Source organism: Muscardinus avellanarius, assembly GCF_963383645.1.
Source record: "Muscardinus avellanarius genome assembly, chromosome: 11".
NCBI lineage: Eukaryota > Metazoa > Chordata > Mammalia > Rodentia > Gliridae > Muscardinus > Muscardinus avellanarius.
The window spans coordinates 58,429,186-58,455,516 of NC_137797.1; the positions used below are offsets into that span (position 1 = coordinate 58,429,186).

The 26,331-nt window shown below is 35.5% G+C and overlaps 1 protein-coding gene and 1 pseudogene across 4 annotated transcripts in view; one reads left to right on the plus strand and one right to left on the minus strand.

Annotated features, from left to right (window-relative positions):
- MON2 (MON2 homolog, regulator of endosome-to-Golgi trafficking) overlaps positions 1-26,331 on the minus strand; it is a gene marked incomplete at both ends in the record, with an annotated part of 113,198 nt that overhangs the window by 53,581 nt on the left and 33,286 nt on the right. For 2 of the 3 annotated variants that reach the window (XM_080705650.1, XM_080705649.1), the window contains 11 exons: positions 29-102; positions 185-265; positions 609-713; positions 1,483-1,595; positions 2,554-2,738; positions 4,832-4,913; positions 6,658-6,890; positions 15,185-15,338; positions 17,055-17,191; positions 17,596-17,720; positions 21,968-22,162. In XM_080705650.1, the coding sequence (XP_080561776.1) occupies positions 29-102; positions 185-265; positions 609-713; positions 1,483-1,595; positions 2,554-2,738; positions 4,832-4,913; positions 6,658-6,890; positions 15,185-15,338; positions 17,055-17,191; positions 17,596-17,720; positions 21,968-22,162 (1,484 nt within the window). The remainder of the gene's footprint in view (positions 1-28; positions 103-184; positions 266-608; positions 714-1,482; positions 1,596-2,553; positions 2,739-4,831; positions 4,914-6,657; positions 6,891-15,184; positions 15,339-17,054; positions 17,192-17,595; positions 17,721-21,967; positions 22,163-26,331) is intronic. The other variant, XM_080705651.1, reaches the window with a different exon arrangement.
- On the plus strand, positions 3,450-3,737 carry LOC308270255 (small ubiquitin-related modifier 2-like; annotated as a pseudogene). The gene has a single exon. The product of its transcript is annotated as a small ubiquitin-related modifier 2-like (transcript).

Genomic DNA, 26,331 nt, shown 5'->3' on the forward strand with positions numbered 1-26,331 from the left:
TCATTAATTGAAACAAACTGACTCTTACTGTGAGCTTTCAAACAATCTTGAAAGTATATTGGAAATCACTGGTAAATCTGTCATCACTGCTGTTGTTAGAACCTAAGAGAAGCAAAAAGTTAAATGAGTAAATGTAACACATGACATTTTTGTAAGCACTAATTGGATAAGAAGAAGAGCTTACTGTACTGGGTCCTTCTACAGCTCTTCCAGGTTTCAAGGCACCACCACTGCTAGGCTTTAATCCCAGAATCCATACAAGATGCTGAAAAATAAGACAAAAAATTCTGAAACTATAAAAATTTAATAATTAAAATTAAAATCAATCGCAACTGGTAGGAACTAAAATTAAAATCAGTAGATTTCTAAAATAAAATTAAAATCAGTAATCAACATTTAAATAATTATACCCAAACATAAGCAATAGAACTTAGGTTATTATGAGAAGCACTCCATCTTCTCCTATGATAATCTTTTATAACTTCTCCTTTTTCATGTTTCATCTCTATTAGGCCTACTTAAAGCACCAATGGGCAATGCTTAGTTTTAATTTTTAGTGATAAAAAATAACATCTACACTGACTCCTGAACCAAATTACAGAACATACCTGAAGAGTTGCCAAGACAAGTTGCCATGATGTTCCAAGAACAGCCCCATGGCAGTGTGCCAAATTAAGGAGAGTCCTCATACACTGGATATTTTTGGAAGTTAACTATATTGAAAAAGAATATATTTAAAAGAAAGGTTATTCTTTTTTTTCTTTGCTCACTAGTGTGTGTGTGTGTGTGTGTGTGTGTGTGTGTGTGTGTGTGTGTGTGTGTTACTGGGGATTGAACACAGGGGCATTCTACCACTGATCTACACTTTCAGCCCTTTTGATTTATTTTAAATTTTGAGGCAGGATTTTATGAAGTTGACTGGGTTAATCTTAAACTTAAGATCCTTCTGTCTCAGCTTCCCAAGTACTGGGGATTATAGGTGTGAGCCACCATGACTGGCTTGCATTCTTAAAAATTTAAAACAAGTAAAGCAGCATTAATATATCAAAATCTTTTTTAATAGTAAAAAACAAAAATATTAAGCAAATAGGTTTAGCCAGGCATGGTGGCACACACCTATAAACCTAGTACTTAGGAGGTTGAAAAAGGAGGATTTCAAGTTCAAATCCAGCCTCAGTAATGTAGCAAGACCACATTTCAAAATTTAAAAAAAGGGGATGTGTATGAGTACAGTTCAAAGGTAGAATACCCGGGTTCAATTCCTAGTGAAGGACGAGGAAGGTGGGAGATAAGATAGGTTTGTAGAAAACACAGTCATGTATTAAAAGTTATGTTATTTGGTTACATTAATGTCAATTGAAAAGTTTCTAAAAATACAAGTAAAAGCAAGTAAATATAATAATAAATTTTAATACAAAATAAAGAAAGTTACAAGTTTCCTTGATAGTTGAATGATAAGCAAAAAAAGAAAAAGTATGTTACCATTACTGTTCCCTGAGGCTGGACTGCTAAAGGTTGACCCACTGCCACAACTTGTTGATGAGACTCACTTGAAGGACTGATCATCATAACACTCTGACCCTGAATAGAATATGCTAGAACAGAAAGGAAAGCCCAAATAAGTAAAATATACTTTTTATATTACAAAGTAATATTATATTTTAAAATATTAATTTGGTTAAGTCAAGTTTCACCGTTAACACTTATTTGTTTGTTTGTTTGTTTGTTTGTTTGTTTGTTTGTTTGTTTGTTTTTTGGTGGTACTGGGGTTCCTGGAAGCCCTTCTACCTCCGGGCTACACTCCCAGACCTATTTTTACATTTTCATTTTGGAAACAGGGTCTCCTAAACCAGCGTGCGCGGCTGGCTTCGAACCTGTGCGATCCTCCTGTCTCTGCCTCCCAAGCGCGGGGATTACAAGCATGCGCCACCACGTCCGGCCCATTAACACTTATTTAAGCATCAGTAAAATCTATCTAAATGCAAATACTTTCAACACTCATTTAGCACAAAATCCAAGACAAATTAATTATATCCTATATATATACTATACAAATTATAAAACTTTGCTGTTTTTGTAAGAAAAATAAAATTAGAACAAATTAAGTATTTTAAACATATATTCTCAGTATACTTTACTAATTAAAGTTTAAAAACTGTGTAGACATTAAAATAAATTTATATTAAATGTAGCAAACCCAAATGCTTTCAAATTGTTCAACAAGAAAATAAATCTTTGAATGTCAGCTTAACATATGTGGTTATAAACAATATTCTACTAATTCCATTTAAAACAAATAACCACATTTCAATAGTATTTTACAATTTATAATGGATCTCCAGATTTATCTCGTCTGCACAATTTTTGTTTAAAATTAGTATTATCATCATTTTCTCCACTACCACTGTTTAAAGAGATGGAGGACACTGAAGCTCAGGGATAACAACTCTCCAAGGTGAGTGTAACAGGAGAGGCCTGAATCCAGAATTTCTATAGTCTTTTCTCTATGCTATTTCACCCCATGAAATAGAACTCTGTAAGCTCAAGCCTTACATTTATTGGAAAGCGTAGCTGCAGTGTTGGTATTCAATACTGTAAGAGCATAATGTGGAGGTAAGGAACCTTTGCATATTGCAGTTATAAAGGCATCTCTTGAAGTTACAAGGCCCAGTCTTCCACAAAGAGCAGCCATAGTCAATTCAGCTTTTAAAATATTCTCTGTGGCAGCTTCATCTGTGCTGAAAAGATATGTTATTTTACTCAATCTGATTAACTCATTTTAAATTATCTTGTAAAACATGAAGTGTAATAACTCAGTGAAATTTTAAGAAAATCTAAAAAATTTTTCAAAATCAATACACATAAGGAATTTTAGCTAATTAACAAATTATATAAAATTGTGAACCAGGTACATGTAATGTATAGTACATACATTTATTATTTAAGAAAAAAGATCAAGAACTTTAAAGATTGAATTTAAAATATCTAGGTTTTGTTTTTCTTTCTTTTTTTGGTAGTACTGAAGATTGAACTCTGGAGCATTCTACATCCAAGCTATATCCCCGGACCTTTTTTATGTTTTGTATTGAAACAGGGATTAGCTAGGATGCTGAGTCTCACTACATTGCTGAAGTTGTCTTCGAACCTGCAATACTTCTGACCTGGCCTCCCATGTATAGGGATTACAGGTGTGCATCACCACACCCAGCTAGAATACCAAGTAATTTAAAATCAGTACAAATCCTACAATTCTAAAGAAAAACACCAAAAAAATTGAATATAATCACTATCACTGCAAAAGTAGTAGTAAAGCTTAAAATGAAAAAAAAAAGTATTCATAACTTGAGGACTGTATTGTCCATTAAGAAATTTTGTGCCTCCTTCTCCTGCCGTTCCTGGTGCTGCTGCTTTTGTGAAGCAGCAGCTGAGGTGAGACTCCGGCGCTTGCCATGGCTGACGAAAAGCCCAAGGAAGGAGTCAAGACTGAGAACAACAATCATATTAATTTGAAGGTGGCGGGGCAGGATGGTTCTGTGGTGCAGTTTAAGATTAAGAGGCATACACCACTTAGTAAACTAATGAAAGCCTATTGTGAACGACAGGATTTGTCAATGAGGCAGATCAGATTCTGATTTGATGGACAGCCAATCAATGAAGCAGACACACCTGTACAGCTGGAAATGGAGGATGAAGATACAATTGATGTGTTCCAGCAGCAGACAGAAGGTGTCTACTAAAAAGGGAACCTGCTATTTTACTCCAGAACTCTGTTCTTACAGACCAAGAATACATTCTCAATTAGAAAACTGCAATTTGGTTACACCTCATCCTGACTACTACAGTATAGTTTTATCTATTCTTTCATTTTCCCCTTCCCCATTCCTTTATTGTACATAAAGTAACTGGTGTATGTGCACAAGCATATTGCTTTTCTTTTTTTAAACTAAATGGCCAATGATATGTTTTGATTGACATCAGATGGAGATGGGATGGGGAAAAATACTGGTTCTGTGAAAATATCCCTTCTCCATTAATGGCATGCTCATTCAGCTCTTACCTTTATATTCCAGTAAGTTATTTTGATCTCATTGTTATAACAACAACAACATAAAAATCCTTGCATACCTTGTTCGATTGGAGAATTTTAATGTTTTTCATTTATCATTGTAAAACCAAGGACAATTTTTAACTTTTTTGTACGTAGCTGTTACATGTAGGGCAATCTGTCTCTAAGTAGGGGTAAATTACTCTTAAAGAATCCTAGATAGTTTTCCCTTCAAGTCAAGCATCTTGTTGTTTAAATAAACTTTTTGTTTAAAATGAAAAATAAAAAAGAAAAAATTCTGACAATTCTGGAGTGCAGGGCAAGGATAGAATGGGGGAAGTGGATAGCAGAAAAACAACAATATTCTCAAAGAAATGATAAGAAGATGGAAATGGTAATTACCCTGATTTGAATTATGATATCACATTGCATTCCATAAATATGTACAAATAAAAATGATAATGTTTTGTACACATAAAAAGCTAATATTAGGCAAGAGATTCTTGGAACAAATTTAAGTAAACCATTTTTTTTTCTTTGTGGTACTGGGGATGGAAACCCAGAAGCCTACCTCCAGACTACATCCCCAGTTCTAGTTTATTTTTTTTAATTTGGAAACAGGGTCTCCTTAAGTTGCTGAGACTGGCTCCAAACCTGAGATCTTCCTGTCTCAGCCTCCCAAGTACCGTAATTATAGTCATGTGCCAGCACACCTGATTTAAGTAAATCATTTTAATGTTGTTTGCTTTAAACTCCATGATATAATATAAAACAAAGACTTAATACCTGGCATCAAGAAGGAGTGAGAGTGCAGCAAGAAGGCCACACCAGCAAGCATTCACCATTTCTTCCCAAACAGCTCTACTAACTTGAAGGAAAAAATAATAATACTTAATGATAATTATAGATATCATCATACTTATCAACATATTAGATTCTAAAATCCCCTGGTCACTTGACAATATGTCAGATATTCTAACAATTCAATTATTAAATACTACACACTAATATTTAATATATACAAGAATAAGTAAAAACTTAGAAGCCATATAGTTTCAGACTTTAAGAAGTCTTAAAACTAAGTTGTTTTAAAACATCTATTATAAGATCTTTCTGTATTTTTTTTTTTCTGTTTTTCTTTTTCTTTGTATGTGCTGGGAATTGAAACTAGAGGCATTTTACCTCTGAGCTAAACCACCAGCCCTATTTTATTTTTTATTTTGAAACAGGGTCTCACTAAGTTGCTGACAGCCTCACTAACTTGTTGAGGCTGGCTTTAAACCCTTAATCCTATCTCAGGCTCCCAAGTAATGGGATTACAGGCACCATACCACAATTGGTTATCAAATAAATAGGTAAATACACTGAGAAAAATCAGTTTAGGTACCTTAATATTAAAGATGAATTACAACTATGGAAAGTAAAAAATAAACCCTCTAGTACTAAACTGGAACTGGAGAAATTGGTGTGATATCATGGTATTTAATACAGAGTGTAAGACAGACATCTTTAAAATATAGAGGGGTATGTGTATGTGTGTGTGTCTCCTATCCAAATAGCAAGAATCTAGTGCCCATAAGTTAATTTCAATACTATTCTTCAGTACTCCGTGGAAAATTGACTGATATTGGACTGGACAAGAAACACCCAAGATCAATTTGGAATATCTTGTTGTATTAAATAATAAAAAAGTGCTGAGAGAATATCAAAAGGACTTAGGACATGTCAAAAGGACATAGGAGTCAACCTCAAAAGGGCCAATCTAAGCATCAAACCAAATAATGGTAATCAGATTGTAAACCTTTGAATAAAAACCCATGAATCTATAAATAAAAAAATAATAATGGGGGAAATGAAAGTACTAGTATAGTAGATATCTTAATGTATTTTGCAAAAAAGTTACTATTTAACTTTAAACCAGTAAAACCGAGCTGACTTCATATTATTCAAAGGATAAAAGTGGACATCTCCAATGATGATACAAATTGATATTCAATGCTTTTTAATATGTTGAATACATTAATTACAGTATAGCAACATTTCTGTACTAATCCCACAAAAGATGAATAAATTAAATCTAATTATATGAAGGAACATAAGAAAAATACAACTGTCTTGTTTGTGCTCCTCTAAAATGTCAAGATCATATGAAACAAGAAAAAAACTAAGGAACTATATTCCACATTGATGAAAAGTATAGACAACAATATTCTGCAAATAATCTTGGACCATACAGGACAGTGCTGGGGCAACTGGCAGAATTTGAATGAGTAAGATTAGGTGATAAATATTGGACTGATCCTAATTTCTGTTGGTGATTGTACTGTAGTATGTATAATGTAGATTGTACTGTAGTATGTAGACTGTCCTTGGTTTTAGGAAATACACATGACAGTATTGAGAGGTAATAACTCTTCACATCTACAATTTATTCCCAAATAGTTAAAAGAATATAGTGACATGTATATTAACAGAGATAAGGTAAATACAGTAGAGTTTTAACAATTGGGAAATTTGCATGAATGACATGGGAAGGCTACTCTTTTTGCTAACTCTCTGTAAATTTCAAATTTTTTGAAAATAATAATTAGAAGTACAAAATCATGATATACCTATTTCTTTATCTGTCTGGTCTGACGTTGACTGTAAATCTTGCTGTTCTGATGACTGTGTTGGTGAAGAAGCTCCTTCAGTGGTAGTGTGACATTCTGTTTCAATCTCTCCTAACTCTCCTTCAATCATGCTAGTAATTCCACGAACAAGGTCTAGCAAACAGTGAAATGCCACAGACATAGCATAACCTTCTGGTATAGTCGGGGGCTCAACTTTATCCAGCATCTCTAGGCTGAATGAAAAAAATCAAAACACTAATGAGAAGCCACAATAAAAAAAAACAGAACTATTTTCATCATTTGTAGATTACAGAAACTGAGATGAACAGAATAGGAAAAATAAAGGAATACTGATGAGTTTGTTTCATTTGGAGAGGATCCTTCATGGCATTCTAAGCAACTGATTAGAAAGCTTAAGGTATGGCCGGGTGTGGTGGCGCACGCTTGTAATCCCTGTGCTTGGGAGGTGGAGATAGAAGGACTGCTGTGCAGGTTTGAAGCCAGCCTTGCGGGCTTAAGAGACTCTGTTTCCAAATAAAAAAAAATATAAAAATAGGTCTGGGAGTGTATCCCAGAGGTAGAAGGGTTCCATCCCCAGTACCACCAAAAAAAAAAAAAAAAAAAAAAAAAATTAAGGTATGACCAACTGCCATAATAAATCATTTTAGTAATATACTTGTGCTTCTCCCAATTGTGCCAATATTCTCATTAATTGTTGATAACAGAAAAGTAAAGAGCTGGGCATGGTGGGGTACATCTGTAATCTCAGTACTTAAGAAGTTGAGGCAGGAGGATCACAGATTCCAGACTACCTTCACTTAGGGTGGCACTCAGCAATTTATCGAGACCCTATTTCAAAATAAAAAATTACAAAGGGCTGGAGTATGTATAGCTCAGAGGTAGAATGCAACTGGGTTCAACTCCCAGTACAAACAAAAAATTTCTTTAAAAAGAGAGAAATTAAAAAATAAAGACTTGCATACAAAAAAAGGTTAAGACTTAGATTATAAAACTTCTCAAACTCTGACTTTTAGGTGCTTTTAAAATAGGTGCTATGAAGGCTGAGGCTGATTGATGGAGGAGCTACATTCAAATATGTAAAAGTATTAATGTAGCATGGTTAACCTGGACACTCATTGTTGGGAGGGGGGAAAGGGGAAGTGGGGGGAAAGGACACCAAGCACAGTCTAAATGTATGCCATTTTTAGTATGATTCACATAATAAAAAATAAAAAATAGGTGCTATAGCTGGGCATGGTGGTACACACCTTTAATCCTGGTACTTGGGAGGCTAAGGCAAGAAGATTGCAGGTTTGAGGCCAGTCTCATCAACTTAACTAGACCCTCAGCAACTTAGTGAGACCCTGATTCAAAATAAAAATTAAAACAGGGTTGGTAGAACCTCTGGGGTTAGCCTCCAGTACCAAAAAAATAAAAATAAATAAAATAGGTGCTATAAAATCAATTCTAAAAAGAGAAAGATGCTTTGACATAGGGGAAAGCATAACTGTTAGATACTTAGCTCACTTATCTCTCAAATATAACCTACCAATAGTATGAACAATACTTAAAGCATCAGTGTGTCAAATTCAAACAGGTTCTACCTCATAGTTAGGAGAAAGCTTCCAGAAAAAGGACAATAAATTTGTTTCCTTCCTTCCTTCCTTCCTTCCTTCCTTCCTTCCTTCTTTCCTTCCTTCCTTCCTTCCTTCCTTCCTTTTTTTGGTGGTACTGGGGGTGGAACCCAGAGGCTTCGTACCTCCGGGCTATACTTCCAGACCTATTTTGTATTTTATTTGGAAACAGGGTCTCACTAAGTTGCTGAGAGCCTCACTAAGTAGCTGAGGCTGGCTTCGAACCTGTGTTATCCTCCTGTCTCAGCATCCCAAGCATAGGGATTACAAGCATGTGCCACCACGCCCGGCTTAAATTTGTTTTCAATAATGACAAATAACAGAATTTCTAAGTCCCTCAAAATTGTTGTCAGTCGTAATACCATAAAAGAAAAGAATCCCTGGGAAAAAAATATTGAGAAAACTGGCTATTACATGTAAAAGAGAGATGTTGGACCCCCACCCTCATGCCACATACAAAAATTAACTCACAATGAATCAATGATCTAAATATAAGAGATAAAATTATAAAACTCTTAGAAGACATAGGTAAAAATCTTCCTGAAACCAAATTAGGCAATAGCTTATAAGATATGATATTAGAAGCACAAACAATGAAAGATAAAATAAACTAGTTTCATCAAAACTTAAAACTATTGTATTTCAAAGAGGAGTATCAGGAAAATAAAAGGAGAAAAGGATCTGAACAGACATTCCCCCCAATATGACAGAGAACTGGTCAATAAGATCATGAATATATGGTTAATACTATCAGTTATTAGGGCAATACATAATAAACTACACTTTATAACACTAGAATGACTGTACTAAAAAACGAACAACAAATATTGCTCAAGATATCGTTCAACCCCCAATACCACAAAAAAACACCTTATAGACAAATGCTCATAATAAGAGCAATATGCATAATTACCCCCAGATGAAAACAACACAGATGTACATTAATTGATAAAAGAGATAAATAAAATGTGGTATTATCCACATATTAGAATTTATTCAGCCATAAAGAGAAATGAACTACTAATACATACTACAACAGATTAAAATATTACAACATAGATTAAAATATTACGCTAAATAAAAGAAGCCGATCACAAAAGAATATGTATTGTATGATTCCAGTTACATGAAATATTCCACAATGGGCAAATCAGTTGAGACAGAAAGTACATTAGTGGTTATTAGAGGACAGGAGAAGGGGTTTGAGCAATGACTGCCAATGAATATGTGTTTCTATTTGGGATAATAAAAATATTCTGGAACTAGGGAGTGGTGATAATTGTACAATTTTCTAATATACTGAAACCATGAGATATATAAAAGGGTGAATTTTATGATACACGAGCTATTCTAAAAACAACATTAAAATTAGTAAATAATATTGAAATTATAACAGAACTAATAAAAGTAATTTCCTACATCAAATTCTAAAAATCCATGAATCATATTTAAGACAGAATAAGGTAGAAATTTTATAAAAAAAAATGCAGAACTCAAGCTAGGCTGGGACCAGAGCCTGTGGAGCCTGCTAGGCCGGACCTACTCCACAGCAATGGGCCAGTGGGTCCCTGCAACCTTGTGGTCAAGAAGCACATGAAACTGCCACTGCTTTATCTCATCTCTCAGCAGACACCCAGATCCAACTGAACTCTTAAAAAAAAAATGGGTTCTGAGTGGATCACCTCATCAAATTTACTCACCTTCTGGCTTTCAGGATTTCAGTAAGTGGGAATCAGTGTGGAAAATAAAAAAAAAAAAAAGGACTTCCAAGGGAGAAAGAAACTGTAATTGATTGAATGTGGAGAAGTAGAAACTCCAAAACATTATTGGTGGGATTGCAAATTAGTGCAACCACTTTGGAAAACAGTAGGGAAGATCCTCAGAAGAATGGGGACGAACTTACCATATGATCCAGAAATACCACTTCTGGGTATCTATGAAAACCATAGATACTATGACCATAAGTATCTATGGTCATAGCTGCACAATTCATTGCCAAACTATGGAAACAGCCAAGATCTCCATCAAGAGATGAGTGGATTACAAAACTATGGGATATGTACACAATAGAATTTTACCCAGCCATAAAGGAGAACAGAATTATAGCATTTACAGGGAAATGTCACAAAAAATAAGAAATCGGATGCTTTCCCTAATATGCAAAAACTGGGGAGAGATGGGTGACAGGTGGAACTCTAGATGAAGAATGGATCCTATAGAGAAGTAATCAAGGTGACCTATCTGAGGGGATGGGAGAGGGAAAAAGGAAAACTCTTTAAAGCACATAATGTACTTAAACATACCACTGGGTAAGGGCTAATTGGGTGATGTGTGCATGTATATCTCCACAAGTTTAATATTCCAATGAGATGCATGACTACAATGCACTAATAAAAAATTATAAAAGATGCAGAACTAAAAATAAACAGCAAGAGTACCTTAAATATAGACATTTATTTGGACAAATACTTTCATTCTGGAATTATATATTTTTTGTTTTTTTGTTTCTTTTTTTTCTTGCAGTACTGGGGATGGAACCCAGGGGCATTCTATCTCTGAACTACACCCCCAGCCCTATTTTTATATTGTTTATTTTGAAACAGGGTCTCACTTAGTTGCAAAGGGCCTAAGACGCTGAGGATGTCTGCAAACTGCATTCCTCCTGTCTCAGCCTCCCAAATGCTGCAATTACAAATATGTTCCACCATGCCCGGCTTGGAATTCTATATTTCTTAATGAATCTCACTTAAGACCTCACAAAAATCTTAAAACACACATATAATGGGACAGAGTGCTAAGATGACATATTTATTATTACCAGGTTTTAACTCAAGTCTAACTCTAAAGCTTAGCCAATTAAACTATTAATATATGCCCAATCTGAGCATTTTATAATGTTACTGATCAAGAAATTTAAATTCAAATGGAGAGATAAAGTTCATGGATTTACTATATACCAGGTGAACGATCAAAAATTTATATGCTAAACAAATCAGTGCTAAACAACTTGTTAGGAAAAACTCCTGTTCTCAAAGAACATGTGATCTATTGAGAAAATGCCCCTAAAACAGAAAAAAAAATCCTAAACATTAGAAATTTATTCCTAAATTCTATGAAAGCGGGTTTAAGTCCTAGGAGAGTTTAGAGAAAAAGGTGACTCATACTTTTATATATTCTGCCTACCTAAGCAAAACACATACCTTCTTATTTCACTGCTTTGGGGCTGTTTTATTAGAATTACTACAGAAATTCCACTTGCAGATAAAATGTAACTCATTTCAATATTTTAAACTCAAGATTCAGTTGCAAAAAGATGTCAAAAGCCCAACTTTAAAGGGATCCACAATGTAATAAATATAAAAAAAAGCAGTGCCACCAATACTTATGTCAAAACTAGTTCTTTCTATATATCACCTCAGCTTCCAATATATACTCAAGTAGTCAATGAAAGAATCAAACATATAACCAAGATTTATGTCTTCAAAGAAAATAGTGGAAATGATTTTATACTGAACCCACAATGAGTGAATGAAAGATGCCAACTCAACAAAAAAAGCTCCAATGTGAATAGACTAATAGGTGTACAATAAAATACTTAACATTTTCTGGCAATTTATAATTTCAAAAATGAGTAATTTCCGTATCATAACACTAGAAAAATCAATTTATATGCTCTTTTGGGTCCTAATTGTGTGTGTGTGTGTGTGTATGTGCGCGTGCTACTGGGGATGGAACCCAGCAGCTTTCTACCGCCAGGCTGCACTCCCAGACCTATTTTATACTTTATTTTGAAACAGGCTCTCACTAAGTTGCTAAGAGCCTAGTAAGTAGCTGAGGCTGGCTTCAAACCTGAGCAATCCTCCTTCATCCTCCCAAGTACTGGGATTACAAGAGTGCACCACCATGCCCAGCTCCCTAACTTTATTTTAAGGTTTAGAAAATTAAGATCAAGTGAGATAAAGTGTTGTACTCAAATATTTTGTGGCAAAAATCCCAGTCTGTAAAGTGAAGTAGATTAAATTATCAATAAATTTGTTTTTAGGCATTTATTAATAAAAAAGCAATTTTAAGGCAGGGTTGGTGGTACATGCTTGTAATCCCTATACTTGGGAAGCTGAGACAGGAGGACTGCCAAGTTTAAGGACAACCTCAGCAAAGACTAAGACTCATTAACATAGCAAGACCCTGTTTCAAAATAAAAATAAAAATAAAATAGGGCTGGTGGTGTAGCTTGGAGGTAGAAGCCCCTAGGTTCAATCTCCAGTGCCCCCCCCCACACACACCCAAAAAAAAGCAATTTTATAGGCCAGGCATAGTGGTATGTGCCTGTCATCTCAGTACTTGGGAGGCTGAGACAGGAGAATCTCAGGTTCAGTGTCAGCCTCAGTAACTTACTGAGGCTCTTACCAACTTAGGAAGACTGGGTTTCAAAACACAAAAAAATAGCCAGGCATGGTGGCGCAAGCTTGTAATCCCTGCGCTTGGGAGGCTGAGACAGGAGGATTGCGCAGGTTCGAAGCCAGCCGCAGCTATTTAGTGAGGCTCTCAGCAACTCAGTGAGACCCTGTTTCCAAATAAAATATAAAATAGGTCTGGGAGTATAGCCCAGAGGTAGAAAGCCTCTGGGTTCCACCCCCAGTACCACCAAAAAAAAAAAAAAAAAAAAATAGCTGGGGTGTAGCTTGGAGGTAGAATGTCCCTGGGTTCATTTCCCAATATGAAAAAAAAAGGTTTTATAACTCGGCTAAGTATTTACTCTTTCATGGCTTGCTCCTATCTTTCCCTACTCCAGCACACAACTCACTTCCTTCTTTTACTTATGTATCTTCTCAGTATTGTGTCCTCAGAGCCCCTTTCTGTCCCATCTTCCCCTCTGTGCCTTTACCAACTGCCTCACTCATTCAAATGTAGCTCTATGGGGCAAGAATTTTGTTCCATGTTGGTTTTGTTTTCAGTTTACAAAATAAGTTGGAGAGGTCAACTATATAGATTATTATTAATGTCTCCCTTTAGTGCTAGACATTTTTTTCTTGTGCTGGGGATTGAATCCAGATGCATTCTATCTCTGAGCTACACCCTCAGACCTATTTTATCTTCTATTTTCAAAAAGGTCTCACTAAGTTCTTGAGGCTGGCCTTACACCTCCGATCCTCCTGTCTCAGCCTCCTAAATAGTGGGATTATAGGTGTGGACCACATCTGGCTAGACATCTAACTCATTCAAAATCTGATTCTCTAGGAAACTTAACTCATTAGCTCCATTTAAAAAAATTTTATTTATTTATTTATTTATTTATTTATTTATTTATTTATTGGGTGGTTCTGGGGTTCCTGGAGGCCCTTCTACCTCCGGGCTACACTCCCAGACCTATTTTATTTTTTAATATATTTTTATTTGGAAACAGGGTCTCTTAAGCCAGCACAGCTGGCTTCGAACCTGCACGATCCTCCTTGTCTCTGCCTCCCAAGCATGGGGATTATAAGAGAAAGCCTACATAAAAGTAACTTTAATATATTACGAGTATGAATAACAATGTTTTAGTTAAAATATTTCAGTCATCTATGATTCTATACTTTTACAATTTTGGAAGATAAACTGCAACAGTAAAATATCACAATGGTGATATAATGGAAACTGATATACTATGAAAATATATGCTTTAAGAGACAGATCTGTTTCACATTTTTGTTTGTTTTTACAGTACCAGGGAAGGAAACCAGGGGCATTCTACTTCCAAGCTATGCCCCCCAGCCCTATTTTTTATTCTTTTTATTTTTGAAACAGGGTCTCACTGAGTTGGGTAGGGCCTCGCTAAGTAGCTGAGGCTGTCCACGAACCACGATCCTTGGGTCTCTGCTTCCCAAATGCTGGAATTACAAGCGTGAACCACCACAGCCAGTCTGTTTCACATTTTAAGTCTTGATCTACTACCATTAGAGAGTGTTTTAATTATACATACCAATTATTCAAAATATATCAATAACTTGCTCACAATAACTATAGCAATGTTAAACCCATGTAGCATTGATTGCTTTATTTCTGTTTGCATTGCATTTCACTAAAACTTAAGAAAAATCAACAATATATTGCTGAGTATTTGTTAAACAAAAATGACTGACAATGTAAAAATAATAGATATGGGATCTATTAAACACCCTTAATAAATTAAAAATTTAAGTTTCCATGTGTTTAACCCTAACAATATGAAGTAAATATTTATTTTATTTTATTTTATTTTTTTGGCGGTGGCACTGGGGCTTGAATTCAGGGGCATTCTACCTCAAAGCTACACTCCCAGTCCTATTTTATTTTTATTCTGAAATAGGGTCTTACTAAGTTAATGAGAATCTCACTATTTGCTAAGGCTGTCCTCAAACCTGCGATCCTCTTGTCTCAGTCTTCCAAGTACTGGGATTGCAAGTGTGCAACACGACGCCCAGCTCTGAGGTAAATATTTAAAATAACTTTCCTCATACATAGGATCCTCAAATTAGATATATTCCTATTTTCATTTTCTAGATGAAAGAAATGAAGTAAAAAAAGATTAATTTGCTAACAAGGTAACTCAAGTTAATATTAAAAGATATAAGTCTAAAAGATCTGAAGCCAAGATATATACTTAAACCAAAAAGCTATATAGGACAGCAGAACAGGCTCTTAGATAAATTACACTTTGTTCTGTAATGCTGTTAACAGTCTACAAATAATAAAAAAGCCCCAAAAATGTAGTCCTAGAAAAAGTTCTCAAAATATGGCAAAAAATGAGCACTAATTTTTATTAGAAATATTAAGTATAACACTTAAAATATAATGTACATAGAAACATTCTAGAATTAAATATAATCTCCAACAAAACTTTATTCCTTATAAGATAATGTAACTAAAATACTTACTAGGTAGCTTTAGCACTGCCTTGAACTGTGATAGTCAGAATAGGTATCCAAGTTCCTCTATATTCAAATGCTGGTAGCAAAGTAACACCTCCACCAATTCCTACCATTCCTGAGTTAGCTGGTGCTGAAACTGGTACACTGGAATTGTTGTTTCCTAGTAGATAGGAGGGAAAAGCAAAGATACCAATTCACTTTTTTTTCCCCCCATACTGAGGATGGAACCCAGGGGCAGTCTACCTCTGAGCTACACCCCAGCCCTATTTTTTATTCTTTATTTTTGAAACAGGGTCTCACTGAGTTGCAAATGGCCTCACTAAGTAGCTGAGGCTAGCCACAAACCACGATCCTCCTGTCTCAGCCTCCCAAATGCTGGGATTATAAGCGTGCGCCACCACACCTGGCTTCAATTCATTTCTTGATTGCACATCACTAATATGCACATACCTGATCTTTAAAAAAATTATGTCACTATCAGAATAAATATTACACATATAAATTAAACTTATTAATTCTATTCTGTCTACCAAAAGATATATTTGCTGAAAATACTATTTTCTTTTTTCTTTTTTTTGAGGGTCTGGGGATGGAACTGTGAGGCATTCAACCTCCGAGCTACATCTCCTGCCCTATTTTTTTAAATTTTATTTATTTTTATTTATATTTTTGGTGGTACTGGGGTTCCTGGAAACCCTTCTACCTCGGGGCTACACTCCCAGACCTATTTTTATATTTTTATTTGGAAACATGTCTCCTAAGCCAGCACGGCTGGTTCCGAACCAGTGTGGCTGGCTTCAAACCAGCGCAATCCTCCCATCTCCGCCTCCCAAGCGTGGGGATTACAAGCGTGCGCCACCACGCCCGGCTTATTTTTTATTTTGAAACAGGGTCTCACTATGTTGCGTAGGGCCTCACTTAGTAACTGAGGCTGTCTGAGAACCTCAATCTCTAGTCTCAGCCTCTCAAATGCTGGGATTACAAGAGTGCCCCACCACGCCTGGCTTTATTTTCTTTTTTTGTATAAAAGCTATTAGAACCCAGTTTGGTGGCACACACTTGTAATCCCAGTACTTGGGAGGCTGAGACAGGAGGATTACAAGTTTGCAGCCAGCCTTAGCTACTTAGTGAGGCCCTCCACAATTTAGTGAGACCCTGTTTCAGAAAAAAGAATGAAAAATAGGGCTGGAAGTGTAGCTCAGAGGTAGAATGCCCCTGGGTTCCATCCCCAGTACCGCAAAAAAAAAAAAAAAAAAAAAAAACAACTATTAGATAGACAACATTTTTATATTTTTATTATATCTTTTGTTAGACCTCATTTTTTCAAAGATGGGAACTTTTAAAAAGGCCATCTATCAAGTTGAGCATCACAATTATCACCTATAATTCCAGAATTTGGGAGGCTGAGACAGGAAGATTCCAAGTTCAAGGCCAGCTTCAGTAATGTACTGAGACTCGAATACATAGCAAGACCCTGTTTCAAAATTAAAAAAAAAAACCGCTGAGGATATAGCTCAGAGGTAAAATGCCCTTGGACTCAATACCCAGCACTACAAAAAAAAAAAAAAAAAAGACTAAAAACCTCTATGACAATAATCATCTAGACTCCTTTAAAATAAAAACTCTTCTAAAATGAAGATTAGCACTTTTGTCCTTATGTACCTAAAGGAACTGAAAGTATATCAGAGAAGAAAATCTATTCTGAAAAATAAAATATAGTTGTCAAAGTGGTATCTTTGAGTATAACTCTTTGCTATTAATATATTTAGGTAACCCAAATTTCTCTAGACATAAAATTTCTAAACAAAAATCTTTTCAAAATAAAGAATTATGTAAATTATGGTGGGGTATAAATACAGAATATGAATGTCTTTACCAGCTTGGTTGGTGGTAGCAGGATTTCCAGTAGGAGGAACAAGAAACAAGGACTGAATAAAAGATCCCAGTGCATTTACAATATCACGAAAAACCTTGGTCGAATGCTGTTTCATATCATAAGACTGACAAAATGACCTGTAAAATAATTTGAAATGTTTCTGGTAAAAACATATGACTGTATTAAAAAATTCTAACTTTTTTATAGCAAGCAATGTTGCCAAGTAGTTTCCATGCCATACTCACCAATTCTAATTCATCTCATCTTTACTAACTTAGGACAAAGGGTCAGACTGAAACTAATGTTCATAAAATTATCTTGTCTATATTAACTCAGTACATTTAGATTGATGGCAATCATTAAGCATATGTTCCAACCCCCTCCCAATTATTTTCCATACCTCTACGCTGCCCCTTCATATACATATATTATACAATATTTTCTTTGCTTAGAAATCACTAATATTTGGAAATAAGCTGTTCCAACTAGTTTACTAACCTAGTTACCCTATATATTTAACAAAATATTGCTGATGTTTTACCTTAATAGCTGCGGCTGCACACAGAGTCTGTGTATAGATTCTACTGCAACAGCCCGTAGCCACTGTGGTTTATCTGCATCCAGAAATTTCACCAGAAGTGACAGAAATATCTCACATTCAGTTACCTAAAAAAGTTTCGAATTTTTTTTATATTTACTTGATCAAAAAGAAGAATAATAAATTATATTCTCACTCTTAAATTAGTACCATGGTGACTGAAGAAAAAGAAAGTAGTTATAAGAAAAGTTAGCAGTAAAAATAACCATAGAGTCTCCTTAACTATATCCTTGAAAGCACTACTGGTCTGCCAACATTGTTAACCCTTTATCCTCATTTTTTAGAAACCACAGTACACTATCACGCCCCCCCTCCTTTCCTAGAAACTGTTAGCATTATGTAAACGGCAAACAGGATGCATGCTCTAACCTTCAGTAATACTACAATAGATTTTTCATGGTTTTGGGGGCTTTTTTGCTGATTAATAAATGAAGAGATTTTTGTTTTAGGTTTTGGAGTACAAAAAAGTATTTAGAATAGGACCTAGAATTGCTTTAATAAAGATTAGTTATTATTTATTAGTAACTTAAGACTGTCTTCTCAGAAAGGTCTTTAATAAATAATGTTTAAAGCACATCATAAGTGAATAAACTAAAACTAACTAGTATGTTGAAAGATGAATGGATCATTTTGGTTACATACTAGTAAAGAACAGAGCAGGTCCTATGTAAGGTAATAATTAAACTGACTGTGATTACTGAGCCAAACTGATTTATTGCTTCAATGCCAGGTGTAGCAAGCTACTGGATGTTTTAACTGTGGGTGCCCTACAATGAGTGAGGTATATAATGGGGGAAAAAAAACTGAGGAAATATAGGGCCTTCATGATTTCAGTCCTATGCCTTAGCTGTTGGTATTTTCCAAAGCTTTTCAGTATCTTTAAATGATATTAAGCTAGGTGGCCTTTTCTTATAAATAATAAAAGTACGAGCTGGGTATAGTGGCATACACTTGTAATTCCAGCATTCGGGAGGCTGAGACTGGAGGATCACGCTTCACGGACAGCCTCAGCTACTTAGTGAGGCCCTCTGCAACTTAGTGAGACCCTGTTTCAAAATAAAAAATAAAAAATAGACCAGGGGGTATAGCTTGGAGGTCAAGTGCCCCTGGGTTCCATCCCCTGACCTGCAAAAATAAATAAATAAATAAATAAATAAATAAATAAATAAATAATAAAAGTACCTACACCTCCCTGAGAAATCAAATGAGAAAAACTAGAGAATAAAAACATTCCTTAAATATGATAAAATGCCAGGTAAGGACGTTGGTGCCTCTTCTTACAATGACACTAATGCCATCAAGGGCCTCCCCATAACCTCATGTAAACCAGACATTATGAACTTTTATCTTTCATAAAATTTGATCTTATGAACTGAATTGTATCACCCTAAGTTCACATGTCGGAAAGCCCGCCTGCCTTTCTTTCTTTCTTTCTTTCTTTTTTGGTGGTACTGGGGTTCCTGGAAACCCTTCTACCTCCAGGCTACACTCCCAGACCTATTTATACTTTTTTTTTTTTTAATTTGGAAACGGGGTCTCCTAAGCCAGCTCGGCTGGCTTCGAACCTGCACAATCCTCCTGTCTCTGCCTCCCAAGCACGGGAATTACAAGCGTGCACCACCATGCCCAGTGAAAGCCCTCATTTCTAATGTGTTGGTATTTGGATAGGGTCTTTGGCCTATTTCACTTAGCATAATGTTCTCAAGGCTCTGCTGAAAACACTTCCTTCATTAAGGCTAAATGATATTCCAGAATATTATATATCACATTTTCTGTATCTGTTCATCTGATAATAAACATTTGTACTGCTTCTACCTCTTGGCTATTATAGAAAATGCTGCAATGAACCCAAGTGTACAAATATTCCCTTCACAACACACTTTTGATTCTTCTGGATATATATTCAGAAATTTGATTGTAGTATCATATGGTAATTCTACTTGTGAGGACTGCATCCCGGGTATATTCCCACTGAGATTACACCCTAGTGAAACAGGGTCTCACCTAGAATTTTGAGAGTCTTGCTACTTTGCTGAGGCTGTCCGCAAACCTGCAATCCTCCTGTCTTAGCCTCCCAAATACTGGGACTACAAGTGTATACCATCATGCCTGGCCCAATTTTTTCTTTTCTTTTTTTTTTTTTTTTTTTTTTTTTGGTGGTACTGGGGTTCCTGGAAGCCCTTCTACCTCTGGGCTACACTCCCATGGGCTACACTCCCAGACCTATTTTTTAACTTTTTTATGTGGAAACAGGGTCTCTTAAGCCAGCGAGAATGGCTGTGAACCAGCGCGATCCTCCTGTCTCCGCCTCCCAAGTGCGGGGATTACAAGCATGAGCCACCGTGCCCGGCTTTTTTATTTATTTATTTATTTATTTATTTATTTATGTATTTATTTATTTTTGTGGTACTGGGGTGAACCTATTTTATACTTTATTTGGAAACAGGGTCTCACCAAATTGCTGAGAGCCTCACTAAGTAGCTGAGGCTGGCTTCGAACCTACGATCCTCCTGTCTCAGCCTCCCAAGCATGGGGATTACAAGTGTGCGCCACCACGCCCGGCTTGGCTTCTTTTTTTTTAAATGTAGGTATTCATTACCATAAAATTCCCTCCTTGTATTGCTTCTGCTGTGTGCCTCTGCTGTATCCCATACAATGTATTTTCATCTGTTTCAAAATCTATTCTAATTTCCTTTGTGATTTCTTTTTTTTTTTTTTTGGTGGTACTGGGATTCCTGGGAGCCCTTCTACCTCCGGGTTACACTCCCAGACCTATTTTTATATTTTTATTTGGAAACAGGGTCTTTTAAGCCAGCAAGGCTGGCTTTGAACCAGCATGATCCTCCTGTCTTTGCCTCCCAAGCGCGGGGATTACAAGTGTGCGCCACCACGCCGGGTCTTGTGATTTCTTTTTAAACCTCAGTCATATACGCATGTGTTGTCTAATTTACACATATTTGTGTCCCTTTTTTTCTTTCTAATCTTTCTTCTGCTGCCTTCTGGTTTCATTCCACTGTTGTAAGAGAAGATACTCAGTACAATTTCAATCTTCCTTACTTTGTTACAACTTAATTTTACTTTTTTGCCTAATGTGTTTTGTCCTGAGGAATATCCAGTGTTCCCTGCACACTTAAGAAGAATGTTTATTTTGTCAACATTGGGTGTGATGTTGTGAGTATGTCTGTTAGTTCCAGTTGGTTTATAATGTTGTTCAAGACCATTGTATCCTTATTTATGTGAAGTCTATTTGTTCTACCCATTACTAAAAGTGAGGTACTGACATATCTTAGTATTGTGCTATTTTTGTTAATTTAAAAACTACATGATGATGTTGGATTTAACTTATAAAATTAAAAAGAAGACAGGCATAGTGGCACACGCTTGTAATCCCAGCATTTGGGAGGCTGAGAAAGGAAGACTGCAGTTCGAGGACAGCCTTAGCTACTACTTAGTGAGGCCCTTTGCAACTCAGTGAGACCCTGTTTCAAGGTAAAATGCCCCTGGGTTCCCCAGTACCGCTAAATAAATAAATAAATAAATAAGAAATACAATGTATCGTTTTTTGAGAAACAAAATTTGAATATCTAAGAGAAAACAATTATATTGACAGCATTATGATCAAGAATATCACAGCCAGGCGTGGTGGCGCACCTTTATAATCCCAGAGCTTGGGAGGCTGAGACAGGAGGATAGCACAGGTTCGAAGCCAGCCTCAGCTACTTAGTGAGGCTCTCAGCAACTCAGTGAGACCATTTCCAAATAAAATATAAAAATAGGTCTGGGAGTGTAGTCCAGAGGTAGAAAAGCCCCTGGGTTCCACCCCCAGTACCAAAAAAAAAAAAAAAACATATTCCATATACATAAATTTATTTTAAATAGAATATATTAAAGTAGAAGTAAAAATTTTTTCTTCTAATCCTCTATTTTACTAAATCTTTAATATCTTTGCTTTATTATGTTAAAACATAAAACAGTATAAATGAAAACAGAATAAACTGCATATAATAGTTTTAACTAGCCTTCAAATGAAATGTAGACAGTAGCAAAAAAAAAAACAACGGAATTCTTAAACCACAAATCCTATGCCACCTACAGATAGCAAACTATGGCTTCCTTTGACATACATTGAAAATACTATATAAACATAAGCAAAGTACAAGAAGGGATAGAATGAATCATTTAGAATACCTGTGAGAATACCTATAGGTACTCAAAAAAATTCTGAACTAAATTGAAAAAATTAACACTATAAACACCTTCTAAAAAGAGTATTTATGCAATTATACACACAAACATGTATGAAATTAGCACTTACCAAAAGACTATAGAACTGCTTAATCAGAACGGATACTACTCTCAGCAAACGCATACAGATAGGAAAATATGGTTTTTCAACAGGTGCTGGGGAAGATGAAGTACTGGAACCTTGTCTGAACTTTATATTTGGAGAAAAGAGCTTAATCACAAGAGGACATACCCTTTCCTTGAGGAGAAAACTAAATTCTTGATGCTATTTGAAAAGATAAAAAAAGAAGAAAAAAGAATTAACTTAGTTTGTACTTACTACTTGTAAAACAGTCTCACTAGCAAATAAAACTTAATAATCAGTATAAATGATTTAGATTAAGCATAAGTTTATATATTATTTTATGGCTTGGACATCATTTTGAAATTCATATTAATCTTATGGGGACTAAGAATTAAATAATATTTCAAGAATTTTTAAATGATATACATTAAAAAGGAACATTAATAATTTCAGAATTTATTAATTTGTGCTTATTACTAAGAACTATAATTTTAGTTAGATATTTGTAATTAAAAACAAAGAACAAGGCCGGGCGTGGTGGCACATGCTTGTACTCCCTGTGCTTGGGAGGTGGAGACAAGGAGGATCGCGCAGGTTCAAAGCCAGCCTCGCTGGCTTAAGAGACCCTGTTTCCAAATTAAAAAAAAAAAAAAAAAGGTCTGGGAGTGTGGCCCGGAGGTAGAAAGGTTTCCAGGAACCCCAGTACCATAAAAAAAGAAAGAAAGAAAGAAAGAAAGAAAGAAAGAAAGAAAGAAAGAAAGAAAGAAAGAAGGAAGGAAGGAAGGAAGGAAGGAAGGAAGGAAGGAAGGAAGGAAGGAAGGAAAGAAAGAAAGAAAGAAAGAAAGAAGAAAGAAAGAAATCAGACAGACAGACAGGAAGGAAGGAAAAGAACAAAAAGAAAATAAATTCTACAAATACAAGCAAGCAAAGTCTTAAAAATATGCAGCTGAGGGTAGAAACTTGATTATTAAAGTATAAGTTATATAGTTCACTGATTTTATTTTGCAAAGAACAGTTCCATTTATGCAGAGCTTAATAAGTAACTTAAATTTTTGTTTAACCTGGATTGCATTAACAGAATACAAGCTGGTAAAACATGCAATGACAAACCAACATAATTTTACAAGAGGGGAAATTTTATATAGAATCTTAAGTTTTATTTATAGTCATTGTGGAATATGCAAAAAGCCTCCCTTAACCTGTTAATTCCCTATCTTCATTAGCTTAGAGTAGTCTCAATTTAGTGACATCAGAACTAGTCTGCATTTAATGACTAACTTCAAATATATTTCATTTTGTTACTTTAGTCATCCAAATTTTACTAAAGCTATTATATGCAAAGAGAGAAATCCCCTAATGTACATAATGTACATTCACAAACATATCAAAGCCAGTCACTAAGCCAAACATGAGACGGGAAGGGGGAAGGAATGAGGAGGGAATTGGGGAAGGGCTAAATGAGCGATGTATACATGTATGCCTCTACCCCATTAAGATGTATGACTACAATGCATCAATCAAAAAATAAAAAAAGAAATCATAGAAATCATTCAATCTAACCCTTTAATCTTACAAAAAAGTCTGAGCAGCTTGTTCAGAATCACACAAAAAAATTAATGTTTTTTTAATTGAGGAAAAAAAAGAGAAAAATGAAGATAAGTAAAATAATGAAATTAAAATACTTGTCTAAGCCGGGCGTGGTGGCGCATGCTTGTAATCCCCGCGCTTGAGAGGCTGAGACAGGAGAATCGCACAGGTTCAAAGCCAGCCTCAGCTACTTAGTGAGGTTTTCAGCAACCTAGTGAGACCCTGTTTCCAAATAAAATATAAAAAAGGTCCGGGAGTATAGCCCAGAGGTAGAAAGCCTCTGGGTTCCACCCCTAGTACCACCAAAAAAAAAAAAAAAAACTTGTCTAGCTGGGCATGGTGGCACAAGCTTGTAATCTCAGCATTTGGGAGGCTGAGACAGGAGGATCACGATTTGCGGCCAGCTTTGCAACTCTGTGAGACCCATTTTCAAAATAAAAACTAAAATATAGGGCAGAGGATGCAGCTCGGAGGTAGAATACCCCCGATTTCCATCCCCAGTACTGGAAAAAAAAAAAAAAAAAAAAACTTATCCAAGCACCTCCTGGAAGTAAGTTTGTCATTGTTAACTGAGAATTGATTTGAGAGCCTCACCGCATGCTAGCCAAGTGTTCTACCACTGAACTACCTCCCTAGCCCTTTTTATTTTTTAGTTTTGAGACAAAGTCTTGCCAAGTTACCCAAGCTGACCTCAAACTTTCAATCCTAACTTACCCTCCTGAATAGCTGGGATTACTGTCATGTGCCAACACACCCCAGCCATTGTTAATTTCTGATGCTTACCCTCCCAGACCTCTACAGATATTCTAATGTGCTTTTGCATTATATTCCCCCCTCAAAAGGGATATTAACAGTTAATTGTTTTGAAATTATATTTTCACATATGCAGTTTTTCATTGACAAAATAAAATGTATAATTAAATCTATTTTCATATTTACAAAAATACTTTATTAATAGAAACACAAAAGTTTTATCTAATCACTGTTATCCCCTCACTACTCAACTCACTACAGTCGGGTTTCTCCATCAGTATCACCAACCATCCCAACCCCACTTCTCATTATAGTTATCACGATCTCTGTAGCCAAAGCAAGTATTGCCTTTCTAGACTTCATATTAAGAGGATTTTTTGGAACCACTTGACATAACTACTTGGCTCATCTAGAAACTTCCTTGCTTTCATCTTTTATTATGTCACAGTCTCTTGGACTCATTCCTGCCTTTCTGGCCTCATACTCTCAAGTCTTGTGTGCATATTCATTTTCTCATGCTCAACCATTACTATTTTGGGTTTTTTTTTGTTGTTTTGTTTTGTTTTGTTTTGTTTTGTTTTTTGGTGGTACTGGGGTTCCTGGAAGCCCTTCTACCTCCAGGCTACACTCCCAGACCTATTTTATATTTTTGAAACAGGGTCTCTTACGCTAGCGTGGCTGGCTTTGAACCTGCGCGATCCTCCTGTCTCTGCCTCCGAAGTGCGGGGATTACATGCGTGCGCCACCACACCGGGCTCAACCATTACTATTAAAGTCCCACAGAGCACTAGAGTACCAGGCCCTGGCTTTCTACTCACACCATCAGAGATCTCATTTACTCCCATAACTTTAATTAGTAACTCTACGCCATCAATGCTCATATTTATAATTTCAGTCCCAAACCTCAAGAGGCCCCAAAGTGAATATGTATGAAATAATTTATTCCTTGTAATAAAAACTCTGCCTATAGAGTATTTCATCTTAGGAAATTGTTCAGTGCTCAAGCCAGAAAGTCAGAAGTCATCTTTGAGACTGCCTTTTTAATCACCTACTATATTTCTCTGATTTATCCACCAATTATTTGCTGACTGTTTAATATGTGCCAGGTACTGTTCAGTGAGAAGGGTTAATTTCAATTTTCAATTGTCCTTATCTTAGAGTATAATTTCTAGAAAATTGACCCTAAATCATGGTAATTGCTCTTGGAACTACCTCTGCATGGAGTATTTATTCTTTCCCTATTCCACTATATCTCCCAATTTACTACTCTACTACTCAAGATAAGTTTAAGCATCATCTATTCTGTTCATCACCTACCCTCCGTCAGGTTGAGTACTCAATGTTATTCATCTCCACTGCACTGTGAAAGTTTAGACAAATAATTTAACCCTTTGCAAGCTATAGTTTCTTTATGTGTAGAATAGTAACTGATACTCCTCAGGCATTGGGAAAACTGAAGAGATAATGATGTGAAAGGAACTGGCACACACAGCATGTAGACAGCAGTTAACAGGAGTAGCAATTATGACTAACATTTTACACAAGACTGCTTGGAAAGTTATATATACATACTGTTTATTCTGCTCTGCTATAAGAAAGGGAGTCATCATTTAATACTGTTTATTACCAATAAAAGTAGTTAATAGTCACCTAATGTATACCAAAATTTATGAACCATATAAAAATAATTTCAGTTCTAAGTCTCTTAGAACTATTTGGCACCTGATTCATACATTTTACAGGTAAGAACAAAGGATAAGACAGATTACTTAGAGAGAGAGGCAGCATAAGGGAAGAAGTTATATTAGTAGTTAAAACATCTAAATTATAATTTAAGATTTGCTAATAACTAAAGAATCTTGTGGAAGTCTCTGAATCAGTTTTGGACCTTAGTTTCTTAAAAGTGAAAGAAAAGTTATATATTCTTTTTCTGCTATTAACATTCTTAAAACATCTATAAACCAATTACATTTATTACTATTAATAAATGTAATTTATTAATAAAAAGGTAGTCACCTTTTTCTATTTAA